Source organism: Podarcis cretensis (genome assembly GCF_951804945.1).
Source record: "Podarcis cretensis genome assembly, chromosome: 10".
In the NCBI taxonomy this organism is placed as follows: Eukaryota; Metazoa; Chordata; class Lepidosauria; order Squamata; family Lacertidae; genus Podarcis; species Podarcis cretensis.
Window position 1 is genome coordinate 43,978,249 of NC_137179.1, and position 24,839 is coordinate 44,003,087.

The 24,839-nt window shown below is 42.2% G+C and overlaps 2 protein-coding genes across 10 annotated transcripts in view; both read left to right on the forward strand.

Annotated features, from left to right (window-relative positions):
* CAPS2 (calcyphosine 2) overlaps nt 1-10,066 on the forward strand; it is a 30,547-nt gene extending 20,481 nt beyond the window's left edge. For both annotated transcript variants that reach the window (XM_079993818.1, XM_079993819.1), the window contains exons 16-19: nt 2,766-2,920; nt 4,371-4,490; nt 7,077-7,173; nt 8,548-10,066. In XM_079993818.1, the coding sequence (XP_079849944.1) occupies nt 2,766-2,920; nt 4,371-4,490; nt 7,077-7,173; nt 8,548-8,723 (548 nt within the window). In that variant the 3' untranslated portion in view covers nt 8,724-10,066. The remainder of the gene's footprint in view (nt 1-2,765; nt 2,921-4,370; nt 4,491-7,076; nt 7,174-8,547) is intronic.
* Nucleotides 10,067-18,798: 8,732 nt separating this feature from the next.
* KCNC2 (potassium voltage-gated channel subfamily C member 2) overlaps nt 18,799-24,839 on the forward strand; it is a 92,942-nt gene continuing 86,901 nt past the window's right edge. For 2 of the 8 annotated variants that reach the window (XM_079993809.1, XM_079993808.1), the window contains exons 1-2: nt 18,810-19,984; nt 21,193-21,931. In XM_079993809.1, the coding sequence (XP_079849935.1) occupies nt 21,212-21,931 (720 nt within the window). In that variant the 5' untranslated portion in view covers nt 18,810-19,984; nt 21,193-21,211. Of the gene's footprint in view, nt 19,985-20,019; nt 20,598-21,192; nt 21,932-24,839 lie in introns of those variants that run through there. The other 6 variants (XM_079993810.1, XM_079993813.1, XM_079993806.1 and 3 more) reach the window with 6 other exon arrangements.

Genomic DNA, 24,839 nt, shown 5'->3' on the forward strand with positions numbered 1-24,839 from the left:
CAGCAACAAAAGAGATGCCGGTACTGCGTACCCTTGAGTACCCCTGGGGGGAAAAAGCACTGTCTGCCACCATTAAATTATAAAAAAGTTCCTATTCATATAACACACAATACTGGATTTAGTCATGGGATGAAAAGGCCGGAGACTTAATTTTAAAAGTCAAGCAATTACTTATTAAATTACTTGTTTATATTACTTGTTTATTAAATTACTTGTTTATAGTATTATATAACTGGATTATTTGTAGGTCAGATGCTAGATTTAAAAGATATTAGCTTTAAAGAGGTATCTCTTTTCTTGTTCTGGTTCTCTTCTGTATTCTAAGCCAGTAGCCAATTACCCTTATCTTCTTTTCTCTCTAGCTAACTCAGGCTTTACAGAGGACTTTGCCTGAAGTCTTCTCTTTGGTCAAGGTTCTTTTCCTCAGTTAACTCAAGGGCTTTATAAAGGATTCAACCTGGTCAGGAATCACTGTGTTCTGAGCATTGTGGAGAAAAGCTGTATATATGTTTGTTTATGTTCATGTTTTGAAATGAAAATAGTTTGTAGCCGATTCGAGGCTTTGTACTGTTACGATGTTGTAAGCCGGTGTAACAGTAGATCTTGGTGACAGATTCTGGCAGAGGAGATAAGAGACCTATTGCTTCTAAGATTTTATTAAGTGGGGCCAGGATCAGGTAAATCCAGTCTGATTGATCTAGGTGACAGCAGAATGATTGAGGTTCCATTCATATGGGTGTTAACTAGGTTTCGACAGTTGAGTGGGGCGATAGTGATTTGATGAGGGCAGTGTGAGGTATAAGACAGACAATAAAGAGGGGAAACTGAGGCCCATAATGTAATACTCAAGTGTGTTGTTATGCTTATCCAATAAGGATCAGCAGTAGTAAGCCAGGTGCTGAGTTGTTCTAAGACGCTGTCCTGTATATAGATTTTACCAAAGGAAGGTTGCACAGGTGAATTTGTAAAGTTAGCCAAACTGTCCAAGCAGCTAGAAATACAATTTGTGCTGGGATTATATTCTGGGGTTGGTGCATAAAGCCAAAATCATGTTTAGCCAAAACACCCTCTCTCTAGACCGCCAAACACTCTCCCAAGGTGAGTGCAATGGTGGGTATGATTGCCAACATTTTTCTCCACCCAGATGCCCATACCCTTTAATTTTTTTTCAGCCAAGCACATAAAGATAATTTTGCACAAGTTAAATGTGCCTAAATTGCTAGTTGACTGTACAACCAGAGGAACTTTTGGTTGTAGATGTAGATTGTTCCCAATACCTGGCCTGGGTTGTGTGCATATTTGATTGGGGTGGAATCTTAAGGAATTTTATCTCCAGTGAAAGGCGCTTGGAGGTTGTTGTCAACAACAGCATCTCTTGAGTCTTCAGAAACTTTTAACAGAACTGTTAACAAATGCCTTTAAGATCCCTTTCTGTAAATAGCATCCCTTGAATAAACCAACAATCTTAGTTTAAAGTTCATCTAGTGGTGCTGTCCCTTCTCATGCCTAACCTTACAGTACATGCTCCTAGAAGATTTTGAAAGCATTCTGACTGAATGGGTGGCATTTAGTTTTTAAAGGCGTTGATAGCTAAACCTCTGTGTTTATATACAAGTGAAGCTGTGGAAACCCAGTGTATCCAACACGGACACTTGTCAACAGCTGACAAATCTGGGTACTGTTATTTTAGAGCACTGCTGTTTTACTCTTTCTTTCTCTGCAGACTTTCTAAGAATTTCAGCCATGGTGTCCTGGCTGCTTCTCCCTGGACAACTACATACTGCCACTAGGACCTCTCACGCCTCCAGCTGATTCCTCTTGACAGCAGGGGCTTCTTCAGCTCCCATTCTTTTCATACTCTCTTTTTTGTCTTCTCTCAGACTCTGATTCCAGACTCTCCCACAGTAGTGCTGTGTCTGCCCTTTTATTCTTTCCTGTCAGACTCCTTTAACCAATCAAAGGGGTTTCTCTGACATGCCATTGGCCTTTAATTAAGGACCAGTGAGTTCAAATGGAACGTCCATTAAATGGTCTGTTACAGCGTGGCCTTTTTTATTCTGTTGACCCATGTAAATGTAACAGTCTCTGGTGCCAGCAGACATAATGGAAAATTTCACAAGACACAATCACCTCTTTAGTAACTATACAAACTGTCTATTGGTTTTGTATACATTATATCTGCCAGGCCTCTGTTAGAAGTAAATTGACCATCACATTCAGCAAACTATTTACAATTCAAACAGTTTTTATAACATAACGACATTAACTTATGTAACTTTCATTTCATAATGTTCTCCATGTTCTTGGATTTTTTAAAAAATGTTTCTGGTGATATTTATTCCATTTTATTCCATTTGTGTCAGTGAATAACTATAATTCTTAGTTACAACCTAAAGTCCTTTTATTCTGCGAGATGTAATAATGTTAATAGTTTATTAACATTATTACATGTCCAGAAGAAATGGACTTTAGGTTGTTACTAAGAAATATAGTTATTTACTGATGCAAAGCAAAACCGTTATGTATCCATTTATTTGTTTATTTAAGGTTATCTCTTAGCACAGTGGAAGAAAATATTTTTGCATGCGCAAGGTCTGGGGTTAAATACGCAGCAACTCCAGTGAAAAATATCTCATGTAGCAGGACTTTCAAAGTCCTCTGCCTAAGACCTTGGAGAATAATTATAAGTCAGAATAGACAATGTTCCCTGTTTTTACCTTTTTTACCTGTTAAAATGTTCCCTGCTTTTACCTTTTTTACCCCAGACAGGCTAAGAGAAAAACTAAGTAAAAGAGGAGTTCGTACAATTACAAGATTAGGAAAGTATTTCCGGGAGCTGGAAAAGAAACAACATGGAATTCTTACAAAAGCAGACTTCAAACAAGCACTGAAAGTGTTTCATTTAGACATTTCTGAAAAGGTATGCTGCCATGAACCCACTCTTCTGAGGGAATCTACTGATCCCCATCTCCAAACAACCTAGTATGTTCCATCTAAAAACTACTCTGGGTATATCTCAGAGGTAAATTGCTGCCACCAACCCTCTATGGATTGTTTCTTTCCCAGGGTAGAAAGCAGCTTCCCTGTACCAGTCTAGAACAGTTAAATGTATTTTTATTTAGAGAACACGGAGCTGGCATCAGCAGAACAGGTAACTTAGAAAGAAAAAGGAAAATATAAAAGCTTGCCTTCTCTAGCTCTGTATAAAATAAGTTGCTAGGAATCAAGATACTTAACATATTTTTATGGAACATGGGCAGCAATTTTTATGCTGACATACACACTCTCCTTTTCAAAATTTTACTTCTGGGAGGCAGAGTTCTTTTGGAATTCTGGTTTCAAGCAAGTATGAGAGGTCAGGCTGGTTGTCAGTAGTGATATATTCCAAACTTCATAGTTTATCTAGCTCAATACAAGTCAGAAACAATTTCCCTCCCACCCACTTCCCTCATTGCTACTGTAGGAGACAGAGAGACTGGTTGGTCTCTTCTCTCTCCCACCCCAACAGCACTGTTGCCTGGACATCACTAATATGCTTGACATCATTAATATGGATGCCAGATTCCAAGGAAAACACATGTTTCAGAGCTTCTGGTGCCAGGAACTTTGAACATTTTAGTTCCCAAGGGCCTGATAGCCATACTAAGAAAGACATAAGCACAGTGGGGAAACTACATTTCTCCAGGTCACTGATACCTGTAACATTGCTGTAGGTCATTAGTTGTCACTTGTAAATTTGGACTAGACCAGACAAGGGGAAAATAGTATTCTGAAGTGTACCTTCCATGGTAGAGATACTGGCTAAAAGCAGATGTGATTTACAAATGGATATTATCGTTATCTAAAAGTTGTGGTACTTAATCGTAGACCTTTTTTTTTTTTTTTTTTAAGGAAAGTGGCTGGGGATGTCAGAGGCAATAGTTGTGAGATCTCTTCCTAAAATACCATTTACTATTTCCTGACATGAGATAATGTTAGCTTGCTCTCATGGCAAACTTGGGGTCAGAATTTAATTTAAATACCATTAGGTTAACAAAATTGTAGCCAAAAGGGCTTTTTCATCATGCATGTTAAAGTGAAAATATATCTTCCATTATAACCTAGGACAAATAGTCTGCACCTTACATCTAGTTTACTTGGAAAATACAATTTAAACACTTAATCTTGAAGTCTGCATCTATATTGAAATTGTTTTAGATATGTTTTTTATTGTTTTGTCACCTGTTTGCTGCCCTGTACTTCTTTGGGATGAGGAGTAGGATAGAAGTTTAATAAAGAAAAACTTGGCCTCTTCCATTGTTGTGTTATGTGGTAGTGTTAGGCTATGTGCTGAATTGCAACTTATTTGACACAAAATTCTTTAATTTTAGGAGTTTGAATCTTTGTGGTTAATGCTTAATGACAACAGAAATGATGAAGTTGATTATGCTGAGTTTACTCGTGCCATCTTTGGTGAAATGAATGAATATAGGAAAGCATTTGTGAGAAAAGTAAGTGGGTTTTAAATATATAAATATATGTAGTTTATCTACATATCTGTGTGGATCACAGCAGACTATGGGGGGTTCTTAAAGAAATGGGAATGCCTGACCACCTTATCTGTCTCCTGAGAAATCTCTATGTGGGACAAGAAGCAACAGTTAGAACTGGATATGGAACAACTGATTGGTTCAAAATTGGAAATGGGGTACGAGAAGGCTGTATATTGTCTCCCTGCTAATTATATGCAGAATACATCATGTGAAAGGCTGGGCTGGATGAATCCCTAGCTGGAATTAAGATTGCCAGAAGAAATATCAACAACCTCAGATATGCAGATGACACAACTTTGATGGCAGAAAGTGAGGAGGAATTAAAGAACCTCTTAATGAGAGTGAAAGAGGAGAGTGCAAAATATGGTCTGAAGCTCAACATCAAAAAAACTAAGATCACGGCCACTGGTCCTGGCAAATAAAAGGGAAGAAATGGAAGTAGTGAGAGATTTTACCTTCTTGGGCTCCATGATCACTGCAGTTGGTGACAGCAGTCACAAAATTAAAAGATGCCTGCTTCTTAGGAGAAAAGCGATGACAAACCTAGACAGTTAAAAAGCAGAGACATCACCTTGCGACAAAGGTCTGAATAGTTAAAGCTGTGGTTTTCCCAGTAGTTATGTATGGAAGTGAGAGCTGGACCATAAAAAAGGCTGATCGCCGAATAATTGATGCTTTTGAATTGTGGTGCTGGAGGAAACTCTTGAGAGTCCCATGGACTGCAAAAAGATCAAACCAATCCATCCTGAAGCAAATCAGCCCCAAGTGCTCACTGGAAGGACAGATCCTGAAGCTGAGGCTCCAATACTTTTGCCACCTCATGAGGGCAAAAGATTGAGGGCACAAGGAGAAGGGGATAACAGAGGACGAGATGGTTGGACAGTGTTCTCGAAACTACCAACATGAATTTGTAGAAACTCTGGGAGGCAGTGGAAGACAGGGGTGCCTGGCGTGTTCTGGTCCATGGGGTCGGACACGACTAAACGACTAAACAACAACAAGTTTATCTACAGATAACTAAGAAGTACTGATCTGCTTAATGCTTTATGGCTAAATGCTATCTAGTATCCAATATATATACTTTAAGATCATTAATCACTATATGTTTTGAAGAAAAGTTTGCTTCCTCTGGTTTGTCATTTAACAGTTCTTGTTGCCTTTATAATAAATGACTTGCCCCGTTGACTTTTCTGGAACAACAAATCAATACCTTTGAAACTGCAACCAGAATTCTGCAAGTGTTGATACAAATTTTACTCATATGAATTTATTCTGTACTCCTTTTGGGGGCAGGGATGGGTGATTGAGACTGGACAAGTTACTAAAATTTGTTTCTTACCATCTGTAAAAGAGGAATACTGTATAAGTTTTCTGATAAATATTTCCACATTGTGTCATTATTAAAAAACTAATCATGATTTCATTTACTTAAAGCATTTCTATACCACCCTTCTTAATATTTATTATAAACATTTCAGTTTGTAATTTGTTTCTCTGTCTTTGCTCTCTTTCAGTCGCTCTTCCTCTCTTTTGTACTTTTTGCATGCATAACATAAAATGTGACTCCTTAAGGCCACACTGTGCGTGCCACAATAATGCACTGCAAATATCAAAACAGATTAAAGGCATGCACTGCAAAATAGTATTTCACCTGCAGGTCTGTTTTGCATGCTAGAATAAAGGTATCATTCCTGGTATTTAATCCTATGGTCCTTGAACCCGTTAGGCATTTCACTTTGTGAAAATATAACTCCTGTTTTGAACAGTACCAATCTTTTTTTTTCTTCCTTTGGCAACGGATGTGCAGAAAGAGAGAGGAATTTTCTTTCTAGGTCATTTGAATAAAATTTGTCAGTTGGTGAGAAAATGAGTGAGTCAGTGAGAAAATGCTTTATGCATCAGGCAGAAAAAAGTGTTAATGAATTGCCAGTGTTGACCAAAAAAAATAAATAAATCTAAAAAACAAAACAAAACCCTTCACCCTAAACAGACTTGTGGGCATGAAATACCTGACTTGGATCCAAGTAAGTTGCGCTCACAGTATAAAACTGATGTACTTAAGTTAGTCAGGTCTATTAATTTCAATGGGTTTAGTCTTTGAGTAGGAATAACATTGGAGACAACAATTTATATTTTGACGTAAAAGTCATTAAACAGCCTGTTTTCCTGATACCAGTTACAAAAGTTACTGTTTTAAATTGCATGCCACTTCAATACATTTTTTAAAAAGTGGCATATAAATATTTTAATAAATAAATAAAATTAAATGTTTGCTTCCAGCGAAGTGTGTGTAGTTAAGCACACCCAGCTATTTACTTTACTACTCCATTTTTTATCTTTCTCCATACCCAATGTGGGGGTGTAGGTTCACAACTAAGATGATTTCTTTATTTACGGGTTTTTGTTTTTTTTTAAAAAATGAACATTCTGTCTTTTTAAGGTCAAACCAACCAATTAATTCTTATCATTCAAGATGCCAGGTGTATGTGAGCATAATTTGTGTTTCTCTTCCTTGCTCTTTTCTGACCATTGTCTTTGTTTCAGGCTTATATGAAGCTGGATTATAACAAAACTGGCAGTGTTCCTATGACAGATATCAAGAAATGTTATTGTGCTATAAAACATCCTCAAGTCGTAGCAGGTAATTAATGTACAAGAAAGTAATTGTTGATTTGTCTTGTTATCAACATCGTATTATCTATCCTACTTCTTCTGACTAGCCCAACAACACAAAGTGAAAGGACGATGTCTATTCTGACCTCTCTGAACTTGTGGGGAAGGCAGGGCGAGTCACTCATATTGTGTGCCCTGTTTTGGTGTAAATGGCAAAAGGTGGTTGTGGTGTTTTTTTGCCACAACTGCATTCTCTTGGCCTAACTGGAATAAGAGGCTGGTGCTCCCTTAGGACTTCTAAGATGTGCCACAGGGTGGGAGGGACTGAGGTTACAACAATTAATGACTGGTCACAAAGGCTATTTGTGGTTGCCTAAGTTTGTCCATTGGGGGGGGGAAATACTTGTTTTGATTAAGTACCAGATTTCCACGTACATATCTTTGAACAGATACCATTACAACCTTTTGGTACCACAATAAGCTGTAATGAACTCTGCTGAACACGTGACAAAAAATTAACATGTGCTCATTTATCCCAAGGCGAGTGGTCAATACTGTGTCCATCGTATAGTCTGAAAAGGTATGGAGAAGACTCACAAAGTATACAGAAACTCTGTGATCGAATTCCCAGCCCCCTCAATACTGATGTAACAACCCAGGGAGAAGGGCTCAAAGCTTTTTGCTTTGGGTTGATAGTGATTGAAAGGAGTAGATGCCTTGCTTTCTGACCCATTTTAGTCACACTTTGGGAATGTGGGAAAGAGGGGAGCTAGCATCTTCTTGTCAACAATTCACATCTTATTTGAATGGCTTGCCTTACATTTTGATAATAAAGTTACCAACCGACTCAAAAAATGGACTATCCTGCTCCAGTGCTTTTAACAGCAACTAAGGTTTAATTTGTGATAATTGAACTTGAAAATATTGTCTGAAATATGAATTCGAGTATTAATTATAATCATTGTGATATTGAAAACAGGGTAGTGATTCTTTCTTACTTTCTTGGTTTATTTAATTTAGAAAAAAATATGGTGTAAAATGGGTTTGAAAAATGGTTATATCATGGACATAGCAATGATGGCTGGTAACTTCCAAGCCACTATTCTGTGTATATTTATCAAGAATTCTTCAAATCCATACTGTTGAACAATATTGCTTTGTTTAATTTCCTCATTCATATCTACAGATTGGGATAATGAAAGACTAAAAAAAACTGAGATAAAATTCCCTTTGACCTTCTCCTGCCTTGGTTTGCCTCCTGCAATTTTCACTTAAGAAATCCCTTTATGTTAAATTCATCGTACTTTTAATAACAATGACACATGGATTTTGATTTTGTTTATTTTTTTTGCTCTCTTGGCATCCCTGCTAATGTCTTTAATAATAAGCAATATTTTAACAGGTGATGCAACAGAAGAAGAAATTAGATCTTCATTTCTGGAAACTCTGGAGGATGCCTGCAGCAATGCTAATGAAGTGTCATTCTGTGAGTTTGAGGACTATTATGAAGGATTAAGTATTGGAATTTTGGATGATGAAGATTTTGTTAACACATTAAGGAACCCCTGGGGTATTTAGTGTAAACGTCTAGGTGGAAAGCACTACCAGAATTTGAAACATGTTAACATCTTGCATGAAAATTAGCCTGAATAGTCTGAAGATATTTCAGTAATTTTTTAGAATGTTGTTTGTTCATCTCTTTTGAACTTTACACTTTTACACTCTGAATATTCTTAATATGAAAGCTGTGTTTTGGTACAAATTCAGAATATTTTCCTGCCTCTGAAAACTCTTATTAAGACTACATCCTAGATAAGGAATGTGTGTTTTGTTAAATCGGAACTGAGTAAAAGGAGATATGAGAGAGGAAGTTACAGGTTTGATCAATATAGTTAATTTTTTTAAGTGATTGTATGCAACCACTATACAATGACTGTTTCTAGTAAGTCTCTATAGATTTAGAAGTGCTTTTAAAAGGCTTATTACCAGAAAGGCTGATACTATTGCAATTCCCTACCAGTTTCTGACAGATCACACTACAAAATGTATCAACAACTCTTTCAGTGTTTTTCCCAGGTGCTTCCTATGTTTTTCCTTAAGTACAAACCCAATAGCATGGAAAGTTATATGCAGATGTGCTCTTACAACATTTTAGAAGTTGCCCATGGTAAGACTGACATGCATCTCATAGCAGCAGCTACATTTCTTGTTAACTGCAAATTTTATCTGAAAAGTGAGTTCTAATTGAAGCATTGTACTTTTATAAAATAACGTTTTGAAAACACATCAATTTCTTAGCTATTTCTAGAACTCATTGTATATTTTACTTCTTCACCCATGTGCTTTCCTGATTGTGGTAGTGGTTGTTACATTGACAGCACATGACAACACTTACTGAAGATTTGTTTTATTGTGATTACTGGAAATGGTTGTAATTTTATATGATCTCATCTGTTATGTTTTAACTGAGTTGTATACCACTTTGAGATTTTATATACCGTATATATAGAGAGAGAAAGAAAGAAAGAGGTTATAAACATGCTTTAAAATAAATAAATAAATGCCTTGGTTGATGGGTATATGGTTTTCATATATTCCATTGTTATGATCTGCCATTATTTTGGTTGGGTGTTGGTTTGCTTTTACTAAAAAGGTAGAGAACAGCTTATTTGATCTTAATGCGCACATTTTTTTAATCATCCCACTAATATTATGTCTTTAAATTGTGCCTTTGAAATACAGATTATATTGATGCTGAAGAAATTTATTATTTTTATGCAGTAAAAAACCTTGGTAAGCTTGTTATGTGAAATATGCAATTTAATGTTAGAGACTTTTCATAACCAAATTTCATTTTTAATTATGTAGCATTAAACTATTATATATTAAACTATAGCATTAAACTATGGATGTTTACTATGCATGTAAGTGTTGGCCTGTTTTATTATGTTATCCCACCTTTCATTTCAAGAACAAATATCAAGGCGGTTCACAAACAAATAAAATCCAAGAACAAAATAACAAGAATAAAATGAAGAATACAGTTACCTGTAATTAAAATACAACTACATTAAAATACAGTGGTGCCCCGCAAGACGAACGCCTCGCAAGACGGAAAACCCGCTAGACGAAAGGGTTTTCCGTTTTGGAGGCGCTTCGCAAAACGAATTTCCCTGTGGGCTTGCTTCGCAAGACGAAATGTCTTGCAAGTTTTTCCGACTTTTTTTTCCTCCCCCCCTTTTTCTAAGCTGCTAAGCCGCTTATCAGCTAAGCCGATAAGCTGCTAAAAGCTGCTAAGCCGCTAATAGCGCTAATCCGCTAAGCCGTCAATGGGCTTGCTTTGCAAGACGAAAAAACCGCTAGACGAAGAGAATCGCGGAACGGATTTTTTTCGTCTTGCGAGGCATCACTGTATCCATAATTAAAATATAAAATATGGAAGCTCATTAAAACAGCATAACAGTTAAAACAGTTAAAAACCATTAAAACTAAAATGAAAGCAGGATATTCAATTCAGGAGATCTGGGAAATATTTTCCTAAACACTATATGCCACACTTGGTGGTACCATGCCTCTAATGTGCCTCCTGATAGCTCTTTCGAGGTCCTGGCTATGATTACCCCAACTGCAGTGATAAAATATCTTATTAGGTCCTCATTCAGTAAATCCACATTTTGGCCCATAATAATAATAATAATAATAATAATAATAATAAAAAATTTTATTTATATCCCGCCCTCCCCAGCCGAAGCCGGGCTCAGGGCGGCTAACAACAATCAAACAATCAAATAATCCAACATTCTAAAAACATTTCATTATAAAAATTAATTAAAATCCAATTAATGGCAACCGTTAAGCAAAATTCTGTGCAGGATGCTAGAGGAGGGAGTCAGGCTGCGCCTTGACCAAAGGCCTGGTGGAACAACTCTGTCTTGCAGGCCCTGCGGAAAGATGTCAGGTCCCGCAGGGCCCTAGTTTCTTGTGACAGAGTGTTCCACCAGATTGGAGCCGCAGCCGAGAAAGCCCTGGCTCTAGCTGAGGCCAGCCTAACCTCTCTGAGGCCTGGGACCTTCAGGATGTTTTTGTTTGAAGACCGTAGGTTCCTCTGTGGGGCAAACCAGGAGAGGCGGTCCCGTAGGTACGAGGGTCCTAGGCCGTATAGGGATTTAAAGGTTAAAACCAGCACCTTAAACCTGATCCTGTACTCCAGTGCAGCTGGTATAGTACCGGATGAATGTGATCTCGCCCATAAGGAGTCTCGCCGCGGCATTCTGCACCCACTGGAGTTTCTGGGTCAGTCTCAAGGGCAGCCCCACGTAGAGCGAGTTTCAATAATCCAGTCTGGAGGTGACCGTCGCGTGGATCACAGTGGCTAGGTCAGGGCGAGAGAGATAAGGGGCCAAGTGCTTAGCTTGGCGGAGATGAAAAAAATTAAGTTTTTTTTTCAATTTCCAAGAAAGTTATGTTTCAGAAATCCTCTGGTTCCTTACAGTCCCACCACATGTGGAAATGTGTTCCAATTGAAGGGCAGCCCCTCCAGCATTTTGCAGAGGAGAGCAACCAAGATGATAAAGGGTCTGGAAACCAAGCCTTATAAGGAACGGTTGAAAGAGCTGGGTATGTTTAGCTGGAAAAGAGGAGACTGATGAGAGGAGCTATGATAGCCACCTTCAAATATCTAAAGGGCTGGCACACAGAAGATGGAGCAAGCTTGTTTTCTCCTGCTCTGGGGAGTATGGCTCAAAGCAATGGATTCAAGTTGCAAGAAATGAGATTTTGACTAAACATCAGGAAGAACTTTCTGACAGTAAGAGCTGTTGTCTCTAGTGCTCCTATGTAAACACGGAGCTGTTTGACCATGGAACTGAGGTTGTGGACTGTCCTTCCTTGGAGATTTTTAAGCAGAGTGAATGGCCATCTGTCATGGATGCTTTCGTTGAGATTCCTGCATTGCAGGGGAGTGGACTAGATGACATTTGTGGTCCCTTCAAACTCCTAAGATTCTATGATTCTGTGACTCTGTTTTCTATTCAAATGTTTTCTTTCCTCCCAGCAATATTGGACGGTCTTGGTACTCAGAAATCAGTGGGAGATGGCAGCTGCCAATCCATGTTTGGTTTAATTCCAGTGAAAATGGTGAAGACATGTGCTAATTTTCTTACCTTGTGACCCATAGGGTGTGGAACGGTACAGAGAGTGTTAAGGACTATCTGAAGGACCCCATCACATGACGCAGCTTAGTCACTTTTCAACAAATATCCATTGTGATGTGAGGAGAAGATTCCATTGTAGTAAAGTGTGAGTTAAATAGCTTAATTGGCTGAGGCAGCAATATTTTATTCTGTTTCAAACTTTATTAAGTGAATCCTTAATACTCTTTAGAGATCAGTCTAATTCTGAGATCCTGCTATTTTCCTCGACACAAATTAAATCCTGTAATCAAGCTGATACGAAGGTTTTTGCTACTGAATTATTTTTGTTTTATGACCGTGTTTACATAGGAGCACTAGAGACAACTGCATGTGGTATATGTGAATCCAGTAAACATGCCCGCACTGGGGTTCAATTAATCCCTACCCCTAACCACAGTGTTTCAGAAACCAGAAAAAAGTACCTGAGATTTGGAAACTTGAAGCTTAAATGGCTGACTTCACGTAGTGTTCTAAGGATAAGAGGATTTAAGGTGCTTGAATGTCAAGCCAGTGCTCCAATTTCACTCTTTTAAAAATAAGATTTTGGAATGGCCTGAAAGCTTTCAACCTATACAACTCTAGAGACGGGGGAAGGGGGGAGGGACATGTGATTGTGTTGTAAAGCCTGTCTTAACATATATTTGCAGTTGTCTTAAAAGGAATCTGCTTTCAGAAGGAAAAAGCCTTGTGACACAAAACAGCCCCCTTCAGTTTGTATCAACTGCAAATCCATCCCCTACTGCAGCTGCACCCAGATAGGAAAATAAGATTGAGGTGGCTTTCCATCTGACTAATCCCATGTCATTTACAACTGAGAAAGCTATAAAACCACCACTTTGAATTCCAGCTGGAAACTTATCAGAAGCTAATTCAGATCCTGGAACATGCTCCTGAACTGGTGCTCTAATTAATCTGCAAAGCATGACATTCTGCATAAGCTTTAGACTTTTCAGTCTCTTAGGATGACAATCAGTCACAAAGAAACAAGGATATGGACAGTTGTAGCATAACCTTACAATGGAGACAAAATATAATACTTATTTTTCATGGTATAAATTAAAGGTACTCTAAATAGGATTAAAGGAAAGCATTAAAGGGCTACCAAGCCAGATGTCTTCTGCACTAAAACTATTTGGCTGGTTAATCAAGGTTTACAAATGAATCTTGGAGTTAGAAGGTTTAGAATTGCTACAGGGACAAACTATTGGCTTCTTTTTAATTAGCATACTAAGTCAGAAATATGCAAATTATTCCATAACCTAAGAACAGTTTTGTAATCTACAGCATAGTGGCTTCATGTGCCTTTGGGTCTACTCTGCTAGAATGGCTGGTCCCTATATTTATTATGGCTCAATGTCACCCTGTGTTAGTTATTTTAGAGTGTCATTTATCTTTGTAGATTGAAAAGAGAAACAACAGACAGCAGAAGTGAGAGCCCGAACTATTGAGCTTCTGTGCTTCAAAGCTACAAGGCAATGAGGAAGAAGACCGGAAGCATTTAAAGCAGGCATAGACAAACTCAGCCCTCCAGATGTTTTGGGACTACAGCTCCCATCATCCCTGACCACTGGTCCTCTTAGCTAGGGATGATGGGAGTTGTAGTCCCAAAACATCCGGAGGGCCGAGTTTGCCTATGCCTGATTTAAAGCATACTTGACTTGGAGTAGTCTTACTATCCATCATACAATTTGATCCAGGAAGCAAATATTGGTTTGAGGGACTGGTTTCATGTACAAATCCAGGAATATGATGTGGCACTATGACTCCTGAATGGAGGCTGCACAGTGACATTCCCATTTTTTTACTATATAGATAGAAACAATTAATAACAGTACTTGACCATTAGCCCTTTCTGTGTAGGTAAGCAACACATTCAATTTACAAGCTATAACAGGAAGCCACTGAAGCTCTTCCTAGACACTTTAGTGGGAAATGCTGCCAGAAAATAGGCAGAGCAATCTCAGCATTGGTCCTTTGCAGAAGATTGTTCTGTTTCCATGGCAGTAGACAGCTCCATCCAAACAGAAGCAGTTTTCTCTGCAAAAGTTACATGGGGGAGGGGAAAATGCAACCCAAATGAAGGTGGAAAGCATGTGATCTACAAGTAAGCATACCACTTCTACTGTGATCTTTTGTAAATTCTGAAATGGGAATAAGAAAGTTTTTCCTGCCTCCACATATGTGGCCTCAACTTTGAGAATGGCATCCATTGTAGTTGATTTACACATTAGCCTCTTAAAAGGAATATGTTTATTATGGTATCCCTCTGCCTGACTTGGAATCTAGAAGAAAGCAATAGAGTGTCTTCCAGCAGCACCTACTTCCAGGACTTGCTGATTCCTACTTGTGGGCGAGAATGAAAGCCCAGTTCAGTCCACTTGAAACTCATACAAAAGAGAGGCAGGAAGAAATTTCTAACAACATTCTCAAAAGGTCTGTGGTTTAACCTGTTTTATACTTTCTATTCTCTTTGGCCCTTTCACACATCATGCTAACATGGGGGTGTGATATCCCAGAGAGCAGATTGCAGCTGATTTGCATCTCTAGTTGTTTTGCATCTTTGCTATGCTCAGCGAAGCCTGGCTTGGCTTAGTGCAGGGATGGGGAACCTGTAATCCTCCAGATGTGTTGGACTACGATCCCATCAGCCCCAGCCAGCATAGCCAAGGTCAGAGATGATGAGAATTACAGAGTTACCATCTGGATACCACGTGTTCCCTATCCTTGGCTTAGTGTGTCATCCAAACACAAGACTCGAGGTAAACTCTCCAGAGTCTCACCACAAGCTGTTACTAAGGTTTGTTATTGGTCTACAACTCATGGTTAGCCTGGACAGAGCTAAACCATAGACCCAGACACCACACCAAGCTATGGCTTCCTAGTTCAGCATGTTGCTGCAGTTGCGATCTCCTCTCTGGCTGCTTATATGGATCACTATATCTCTGAGATGATTAAAGCTATTTGCACTAGTAAATAAGTTGGTTTCATGTTTCCTTGAGAATAGCTTTTTTCTGTTTAGCCCAGTGCAAAAAATAAAATAAAAAATCCTGTTCCCCTCAAACACTTTTATGCTCTTTCAAAAATACAAATTGGTTTAAAATGGAAGTGGAGAACTTCAGGTCTAGGGGCTGAATGTGGCCCTCTATGTCTCTCTATCTGCCCCTTTGGACTTCCCTCAGACTATGCTTCCTTCTCATGTCACTCATTGGTCGTGTTCCTCCCTTTTTTCTGTTTGTTTGCAGTTGCCAGTATCATTGGTTTCACATCATGTCAAGAATCTTTTCATTAAAGTGTTACATATTTAAGAGAGCTTGCAAGGAAGTGTTTGTTGTCTTCTAGTAAGATATCTCTTCAAGGAAGTTACTTTCTGCTGATTCAAGATGAATCTTTCTTTTAAAATTCCTTTCAAAAGAAGATTTCTTTTGTTTAAAGCTGAGAATGTCTGCTTCAACAAAACCTCAACTATAAACCAGTTTCCACTGAACAATATGCAGTATGATCACATCATGCATGAGGATGGCACATATACACAAAAATGTGTATACTTGAACCACCTGCTTGGAACAGCTCCTGTGCACACATTCTTACTTTTCTGGACGGTTCACTGAGCAGGCCTTGTCCCCCAAGCAAGGCAAAGCGCTTTTAAGCTCTCCACCTTCCATGCATTTAATTTGTGTGTTTTCAACCAATCAGTCTTCAACCATATAAGTTGGAAATCGCACAAGTTAAATGAATTTAAGATGCTATCATACTGTATGTGAAATTCAGTTGGGACTGATTTAAGGAGATGTTATAATATTTATGCAATCTATATTGCATTCTACTACACAGAAACAAATTTGGACAAAATAAATGTGCAAATACTTCTAAAAACAAGGGGAAATATTATTTTTCTGTTTTTCTTTTAGCAGAAAAGCATATATGTTGCCATTCTCTAATACTTAAGTAACTTAAAATTGTTGCCAGAGGGAAAAGTTATAAATGTCCTTAAAGCCACTTAAGAAAACAAAAGTTAGATGAACAGATTAGATGATTTAGAGAGCTCTGCAGGATTGGAAAGGGTGACAGTGAATCTAAATGATTTTGACTCCTTGACTATGTTGGATGTGTGTAGGATCTTGATAATAGGCATAGATGACCTCTGAAGTCAAATGCTGTTCAAGCTAGCCTAAATTAAAATTACAAGTGGATCCCTTAGCTTGGAGAGAAGCAAATCACAACAAAAGGGAAGGAAAGAATGAGGCCAAATGGACCAAAAATATGTTTAAATGTCCCTAGAAGAGGGATATAATGTAGACACTAATGAAATTAATTAGGGGATGGTGACCCATTTAAAGATCACTCTATATGTTACCGTGTTCTTGGACAAAGATACAAAACAAATATAGCTTTTAGATAAGCAACTTTTCCTTTTGCTATGAGCACACCAATTGAGCAATGGTATAAAATAATACCTTGTGCCATGCTTCAGATGTTGCAGTTAGTTTTTAATGGATTCAGCAGCTGTGGCACAGACACTGGAAGGCATTGAGAAAGACAGCCCCTTCTTATGGACAATTACCAGCATTGATCACAAGGAGACCTAATATCCAAGGTATTCTTGAATCTTTGATGTTCTAGTGCTGGAATGGGAAACTTGTGGCTATTGGCCTGATGACACACAGCTTGAACCACCATTCAACTCTGCAGGTGCTGCAGGCCTGTTCTTGCTTACCAGATTGCAATTGATTTGCAATTGATTCCTCTTATGCCCCATGTGTATATGTGAGGTAGAGAAAAGAGACGGTGGCACAGAGGAATAGCTAGGTAATGCTACAATCTCTGCCAGCTTTTGGATCTTAATTCTCCCACCATTGGCTGAGCCCCCTGGTTGCCTTTTGCGATGTGTCAGTGGCGTTCTATGGGGGGGCGGGCAGTTCTCTATGTTGGGAAATTTCCATTCCACCTTAAGGAGCAGACATGGAACTGTTACGTGTCACATGTCTGTTTACATTCCAGCACTGTTTTGCTGGCGTTAGCGGAACTTCCACTGTGTTATTGCTTTTGCTTTTGCCTCTCTCGCCGAGAAGACAAAGAGAAAGACGACAAGTTTTTTTGTCCTGATTTATGATTAATAAATCCATAGTTGTAGTATGCTTCCATAAGCATACTGCTTTGAAGCCTGGGTCACTGATTTACGTCGGAGCAGAGGCCGATGGGTCTTCGCAGTGGGACGGCTGGAAGGAAACGACCCGGCTGGGGCTAGCCAGCTGGCCTTTCGACCCTCTGCATGCTGACACTTTATCCCTAGCAGATGATCTCCTTCAAATGTACAAAACTGAGCTCAAGAAATAATGTGAAGTTCAGGCTGTGTAGCATCTTAAGGCATGCCCGTGGTATTTGCACACATTGCCTTTTGACTTCTTTTCTACTAAACTATCTTCTCTTGCCTGCATTCATTCCTTAGCATGTACATTGTCCTGCAAAGGAAGATGGACTGAGTATGAATATACGTAAGAGTTAACCTGGTCAATATTGGTTTCATGTAGAAGCAGCTCACCATCATCTAAAAACTTATAGGAGCTGCTAGTCTCCATATTTCAGTTTCCTTGCTGCAAGAAATGTAGGCAGACATTTCATCATTGATTCCCCCCCCCCCCCCCGTTATCTGTCAGTGGAGCTTCCTATGTTTTGTCTTGTTGTACTTCTTTGTTTGGTAACTCTTCAAGGATAGTTCAAGCTGATCACTGAGATTTCTTTCGTTTCTTGGTGAAAAATCATCATCTTCCCTATCCTGGCCATAATAAGACAAATATACTTTACCAGTAAATGTGATTATAGTGTATAAGCATAATTGTGAAATTCTCATAAGGGAGATTTTTAAAAGACAAGGACCTGCAAGATCATAGAAATAAAACTATAGCTATATATTTCTAGGAGCAGATTGGTTGCACCCCAAAAGCTTAAAACTTTGTTGCACAGATACAGGAGGTGTTTCTAATACTAGCAAATTGGGAGGAGTGAAGATGCACATAAATACAAAAACATGCAGATAAGCTGTAACCTGCAATGCAGTTATGGTCTTAGGTCTTGTTGAGGGTTAGCATTCTTTATAGATGTCAGGAATATGTGGCTGCTTCTCTTGGGATGTAGTCTGCCTACAACTGTATGTAGAGCAATCCAGTGAAAAATTGCATTTGCTTTTGAAATCTTGTGTATGCACTTGTAACGGTGGATTTAAAGATTTTCAGGCTTACTTGCACTGAGAAGGGACTTCAGATTCCCTACTTGATTCTGACTGTTATTATCAAGTGATCTCTACCTATTTTTACGCTGAATGAAAAACCACACCTCTTTGTTGTCCTTCAGCCTCCTTGGACCCTTAGGGCAAAACATCATATTAGGTAATGTGGGGTTGGCCCTCTGCTTTCTGGATAGTGGCTCTTCCTGATGTCAGATGATCTAGGTGAGCTTTTCTACCACCAAGGAAAGGACTACACGATCAGTGGGATGGGGTGTGTGCAAGTGTATTTATGATTACATCTGAAAGCAGTCTCATAACCCTTGAACAGATTCATTTTTTTTCGTGGATCATGGTGACACAATGGCTACCTAATGGGAAGCAGAGCTAGCCACTATATCCTTCTGTTCCAGGTACTTTTCAATGTGTTGTTGTTGTTTATAAAGAAAGATTTTGGAACCATTCTGCTCATGTTGAGCTCCCAGAGATTGTGGTGAGGTTGTGAAGGAACATTCTGTGGAGATGGGGTATAGTAGTGACACACACAACAAACCTTAAAAACGCTCCTGTGAGTGCAGTGAATAAGGAGGCAGGACTAGAAGCAGAGGTCCATAGACACGAAACAACAACGTTCAGCCACATCCTTGTGTCTTTCCCCTCATCCTTGCTGTTGACTGCCATTGCACTTCCTACATCCAGAATTATTCTTCTAAAGCCTACTCCGTGTCACTTTCACCTGTAGCTAGGTGCCATCCCCACTGCTCCTGTCAGGTAAACAACTCTTCTCCAACCGGATGCTCTGCTTCCCTCGAAGTGAAATCAGCGTGTGAAAGGAGCGGAGGTGCATTCCTCAGAGATGGCTTTTGCGTCGCGTTTGGTCTGCTTTCAGCGATCGAAGCAATCGCGCAACCCGAGAAAACAAGGCTAATGGGGTCGCCTGCCACGTAATTGCGGGAGAATGGTGCTGAAGGGACAGCTCCCACCTCGCCTCTCTTGAAAGGCAGGGGAAGCCTTGGCAGCAGCGCTCCTTTCACCTTGGAGCTGGAGCGAGTGGAGAGGCGCTTAGATGGAGCAGCGCCGACTCCTTCAGACGCTTTGAGCCCACCCTGCCGAGGGCAACCTCGCCTACCCCCCCCCCATGTTTTTGTGATGATTTTTCCTCCTCCGCGAAGCTAAAGCGTCTCCTCGATCTGGCACAATGACTGAAGAGAGGTTTCCTAGCAGCAGGTGGGGGCTGCTTCCCTTGCTTTCGGGGTTGGCAGTCAAGGGCGCTGGCATGGCCACCTGAAGATGGGAGAAGCGCCCCCCCTTCCCGGCTACAACAAGTAGTTCTTCGTTTGACACCAACACAACCGAGTCTGGAGGCAGCTGCGAAGGAAAGAGCGTTTGCAATGTGAAGAGCAGCCTCTTTCTCTCGTGTCACCAAGGTATGGGGAAGGATGGCATGGGGAGGGGGATAACCATAGCAGCGCATTTCTGATTACATCTGCTTCTCGGTCCTGAAATTAACCTGCATGTATAATCTGGCGAGGATGAGGAACGTAGAAATCTGCTGCTAAGGTTACACGACAACAGATCCTATAGGGTGTGCCCGCTGCTGGATTTGGGAAGGGGGGGGGGATGCAAAGTGTGTTTGGTTATCACTAGTCAACCCCAGATGTCTCCTGTAGATTTCTCTCCTAATAGATAGAAGATGGACAAAGGGCACCTCGTTTTAATTCCTCATGTTTGTCCAGACAACTTGAACGAAAGAATTCAGTCAGGAGGGATGAAGAGGGTTGACGAAGGTGACTACTGATTGCTAGCAAGGAGAAGCGGTTCTATTCCGGTGTGAGCCTTGGCTGCATTGGGGTGTTTGTGTGTGTGTGGAGGGAGGGGGCGCTTTGAGGCAGAGTCCGGATCATCTCAAGCGGAGGGAGGGCGAGGAGATGGAAGGATGAGGAAGAGCAGCCATCTGAAAGCAGGAGAGGCGAAGGAAGGAGTGTGGGGCAAGGGGGCTGCTCCGGATTGTGCCCAGGGAAGAGCTGGAAGGAGCGCCAGGTTGGTTCCAGGGTCGTTGGCGGAGCAACTTTTCCCTTGAGCTGCGTTCTTTGCCACTGCTTGCGAGGAACTTAGACGGGAAACTTGAGGGTTCAGAGTCTAGGGCGGCCAAAAGGGATGGGACATGGGGTTGGGTTTTGTTAAGAAGAACGGCGGATATTGGGAGTGGGGGAGGCAAACGCGGGACAAGGGAAACGGAGACAACAACATGGGGAAGTCCCTCTGGTGACCTAGCTCTGGGTTCCAGCAGGAAACGGTGTAGGTTGGGAAGAGCGCCCTCTCTTGGACAAGACCAGCAGGGGGCTGTAGGATCAGGACGGGTTGTACGTCTCTTCTCGAAGGGCTTCGCCCCTTCCCCTGAAGATGCAACTAGCTACCCTTCCCTTCCATGCAAGGTGCAACCTCTAGGAAGCTGCTACCCCTCCCTGCTACCTCCCATTTGGGGGCAATTATCACGTGGTGGTGGCCGTGGCCCCTCCCCCACTCTCCCATGGCAATCGACGTCTTCCTTTCCCCAGGCGGCCTAAAAATAGCCACCCGGCTCTGTTGCCTCTGGTCGCCTCTCTCCTCCTTCTTCTCCTTTTCTCTCCCGCAGTCATGTCTGAGCCACAGAGATGGGGAAGCTCGAGGACCACGAGAGGGTGATCCTCAACGTCGGGGGCACGAGGCACGAGACCTACCGGAGCACCCTCAAGACGCTGCCGGGCACCCGCTTGGCTCTGCTGGCCTGCGAGTCCCCCGGCGGCGGGGAAGAGCACCAAGCGCCGCCCCTGCCGGCTCCTCCGCCGCCCCTGCCCGCCCCCAACCCGGGACCCAACCCGGGCGGAGGCAGCGGCGGCGGCGGCGGCGGCGGCCCCCTGGACGGCGCGGGCGGCAGTGCCTGGAGTCCGCGCAGCAATGGCGCCACGTGCTGCGAGTTCTTCTTCGACCGGCACCCGGGCGTCTTCGCCTACGTGCTCAACTACTACCGCACGGGCAAGCTGCACTGCCCCGCCGACGTGTGCGGGCCGCTCTTCGAGGAGGAGCTGGCCTTCTGGGGCATCGACGAGACCGACGTGGAGCCCTGCTGCTGGATGACCTACCGGCAGCACCGCGACGCCGAGGAGGCGCTCGACATCTTCGAGGCGCCCGACCTCATCACCGGAGAGCCGCCCGCCGAGCCCGACGACGACGAGCTGGCCGCCAAGCGACTGGGCATCGACGACGTGGGCGCCGCTGCCGCAGCTGCCGCCGCCCTCGGTGCCCCGCTCGACGGCAAGGGCGGCCGCTGGAAGAGGCTCCAGCCGCGCATGTGGGCGCTCTTCGAGGACCCCTACTCTTCCCGCGCCGCCAGGGTAAGGAGAGCGAGGCCGAGGCAGGGAGTGAGTGGGTGGAGGGGAGGAGAGGGGAAGGTCCTGCCCCCGGTGCCCCCCTTAAAAACTCACCCACCAACCCTTCGAAGGAGGCTGCTGTGAGAGGAAGGGGCTGACAGAAACCAAGGCAGTCCCAACCTGCAATCAGTGACCTGGGAGCAGGGTTGCCAACTTGAATAAAATATTGGGGGGGGGGAGGCAGGTAAGCCCCACCTTGCATAATCAATCACATGATGGGGCGCAATTGCACCATTTGAATGGTAATGTTCATCAACTTTGGGGTGCCCCATCTCCCATATATTTTAATGGGGATCTTGGCCCCTAGAAGTTGGCTTCTCTTCCTAGGAGTAACCCGGGGAGAGCTTGTTGTTGCTACTCCTATTCTTGTAACTTCTTCTTCATTATTATTATTATTATTATTATTATTATTAAGAGCAGTTATGTGTAGGTGGGTCCCATTGGGTTCTCACACATTCCCAGGTGTGTGTGAGACTGCCGCCTTTCTTAGTGCTCTTAACCATGTGAGATGCCTTATTGTTCCCATTTCACACAGTGGCATTAAGGGGGCTGAAATGAGGCGGGTCACAGGCCACAGGTAAGAGGCCTTCTCAAGCATGTGTTTTAGGTGAACTCCCTCATATGGGGGGGGGGGAGAGAATTGGTCCATGGAGAGCAATAATTGACATGAATAGATGTACCGTATTTTTCGCTCTATAACACGCACCTGACCATAACACGCACATCGTTTTTAGAGGAGGAAAACAAGGGAAAAAACATTCTGAATGAAACAGTGGATGTATCATTTTTGTGCTTCATGCTGTGGCCACAGACATGTGATCTGATGGTGAATTTGGGGTGACCCAATGCAAAAATCCTGAGAATCCCTGTGGATCCATGCTTTGTAACCACGTTTTTGCACCATTGCAGCCCCAGGCAACAGTGGGTGCGTGATTTTTGGGGGGCAGGCTGTAGCCATGGACATGCTATGTGCTCTGATGGTGAATTTGGGGTGACCCAATGCAAAGATCCTGAGAATCCCTGTGGATCCATGTTTTGTAACCACGTTTTTGCACCATTGCAGCCCCAAGCAACAGTGGGTGCGTGATTTTGGGGGGGCAGGCTGTAGCCATGGACATGCTATGTGCTCTGATGGTGAATTTGGGCTGACCCAATGCAAAGATCCTGAGGATCCATGTGGATCCATGTTTTGTAACCACGTTTTTGCACCATTGCAGCCCCAGGCAACAGTGGCTGCGTGATTTGGGGGGGGGGGCAGGCTGTAACCATGGACATGCTATGTGATCTGATGGTGAATTTGGGCTGACCCAGTGCAAAGATCCTAAGGATCCATGTAGATCCATGCTTTTTAACCAGGTTTTTGCACCATTGCAGCCCCAGGCAACAGTGGGTGTGTGGTTTTTGGGGGGCAGGCTGTAGCCATGGACATGTTATGTGATCTGATGGTGAATTTGGGCTGACCCAATGCAAAGATCCTGAGGATCCATGTAGATCCATGCTTTTTAACCACATTTTTGCACCATTGCAGCCCCAGGCAACAGTGGGTGCGTGATTTTTGGGGGGCAGGCTGTAGCCATGGACATGCTATGTGATCTGATGGTGAATTTGGGCTGACCCAATGCAAAGATCCTTAGGATCCATGTGGATCCATGCTTTTTAACCACATTTTAAGTGGGGAGGGAAGGAAAAACACAGAAGGGACAAGGAGCAGGAGAGGGGTGTGCAGAGAAGCAGCTGGCTAAGAATGCAGGAGAGGGGTAGGGAGGAGAGGAAGGCAAAAGTTTTCCCTCACCTACCCACCCAAGCCAGCCAGCGCTCGCTCGCTCTCTCTCTCTCTCTCTCTCTCTCTCTCTCTCTCTCCCTTCTGCATGTTTTCAGCTTTCCCCTCTGCTTGCCTGGAGGGGAGGGGCTTTCCCTGCTCTTTGTTCCGTTTGAGCAAACACAGCAAGGAAACAGAGGTGGGTGGGCAGTAAGACCCTGAGGCAGAATGCCGGAAAGCAGCCGCTTCCTCTTTCAGGTTTCCCTTCTAGGAGACGCGCGGTTTGATTTTTGCCTGCTTTTTTTTTGCCTCCCCTTGCACTATTTGGCTCCAGGGACCACACATTCGCTCAATAACACGCACAGACATTTCCCCTTCCTTTTTAGGAGAAAAAATCTGCGTGTTATAGAAGGAAAAATACGGTACTTGCCATGGGCAGTGGCGTATTAGTATGGAGTGGTGCTAGTGGTGAATGACAGCAGTTGCCCTGTTAACACTATATGGAAAGGGCTGGTGCATGAATGCTTTATCCATAGAGTGTGTCACATCTTCCCCCACTCCTTTACTTATTGAAGGCCTTGGGGCTCTGTCAGTACCACGAGATGTGAACCCAAGTCTTCCACATGGAAGGCCTGCTCATGGTTCACCAGCTGAATGGGCTTGATGGTGATCTTGGATGGAAGAATGTCTTGTAGTAACTGACAAAACAGGAAGGGAGCCTAGAAGGCAGGTCTTCCATGCAAAATGAGAGCATGCAGCCACTACTGTCTCCAATACCAGCAGGCCTTAGCTGCCTCAAAGGGAGAGGCATGAAAATGAGGGTCAGTTCTCCCCAGTTTTATGTTGGTATCTGTAGATTTGTCATCTATAAGATGGTTTCCTGAATGGCGCTGATACACCAGTGAGAAAAGTTTAATCAGAATAGAGCTTCTATCCAACTTTCTCATAAAAACTAACATTGGTTGAATATAATTGCCAGCTTAATGCTAAATCTGCCTCCCCCTATTGTGTGATTCTTTCTATTATGAGCACACTCTTGAAATGCCCATCTGAAAGATAGTACACCATTTAAGAGCAGCTGTATGGAAGCAACAGGCTGCTATGTGCATGTCT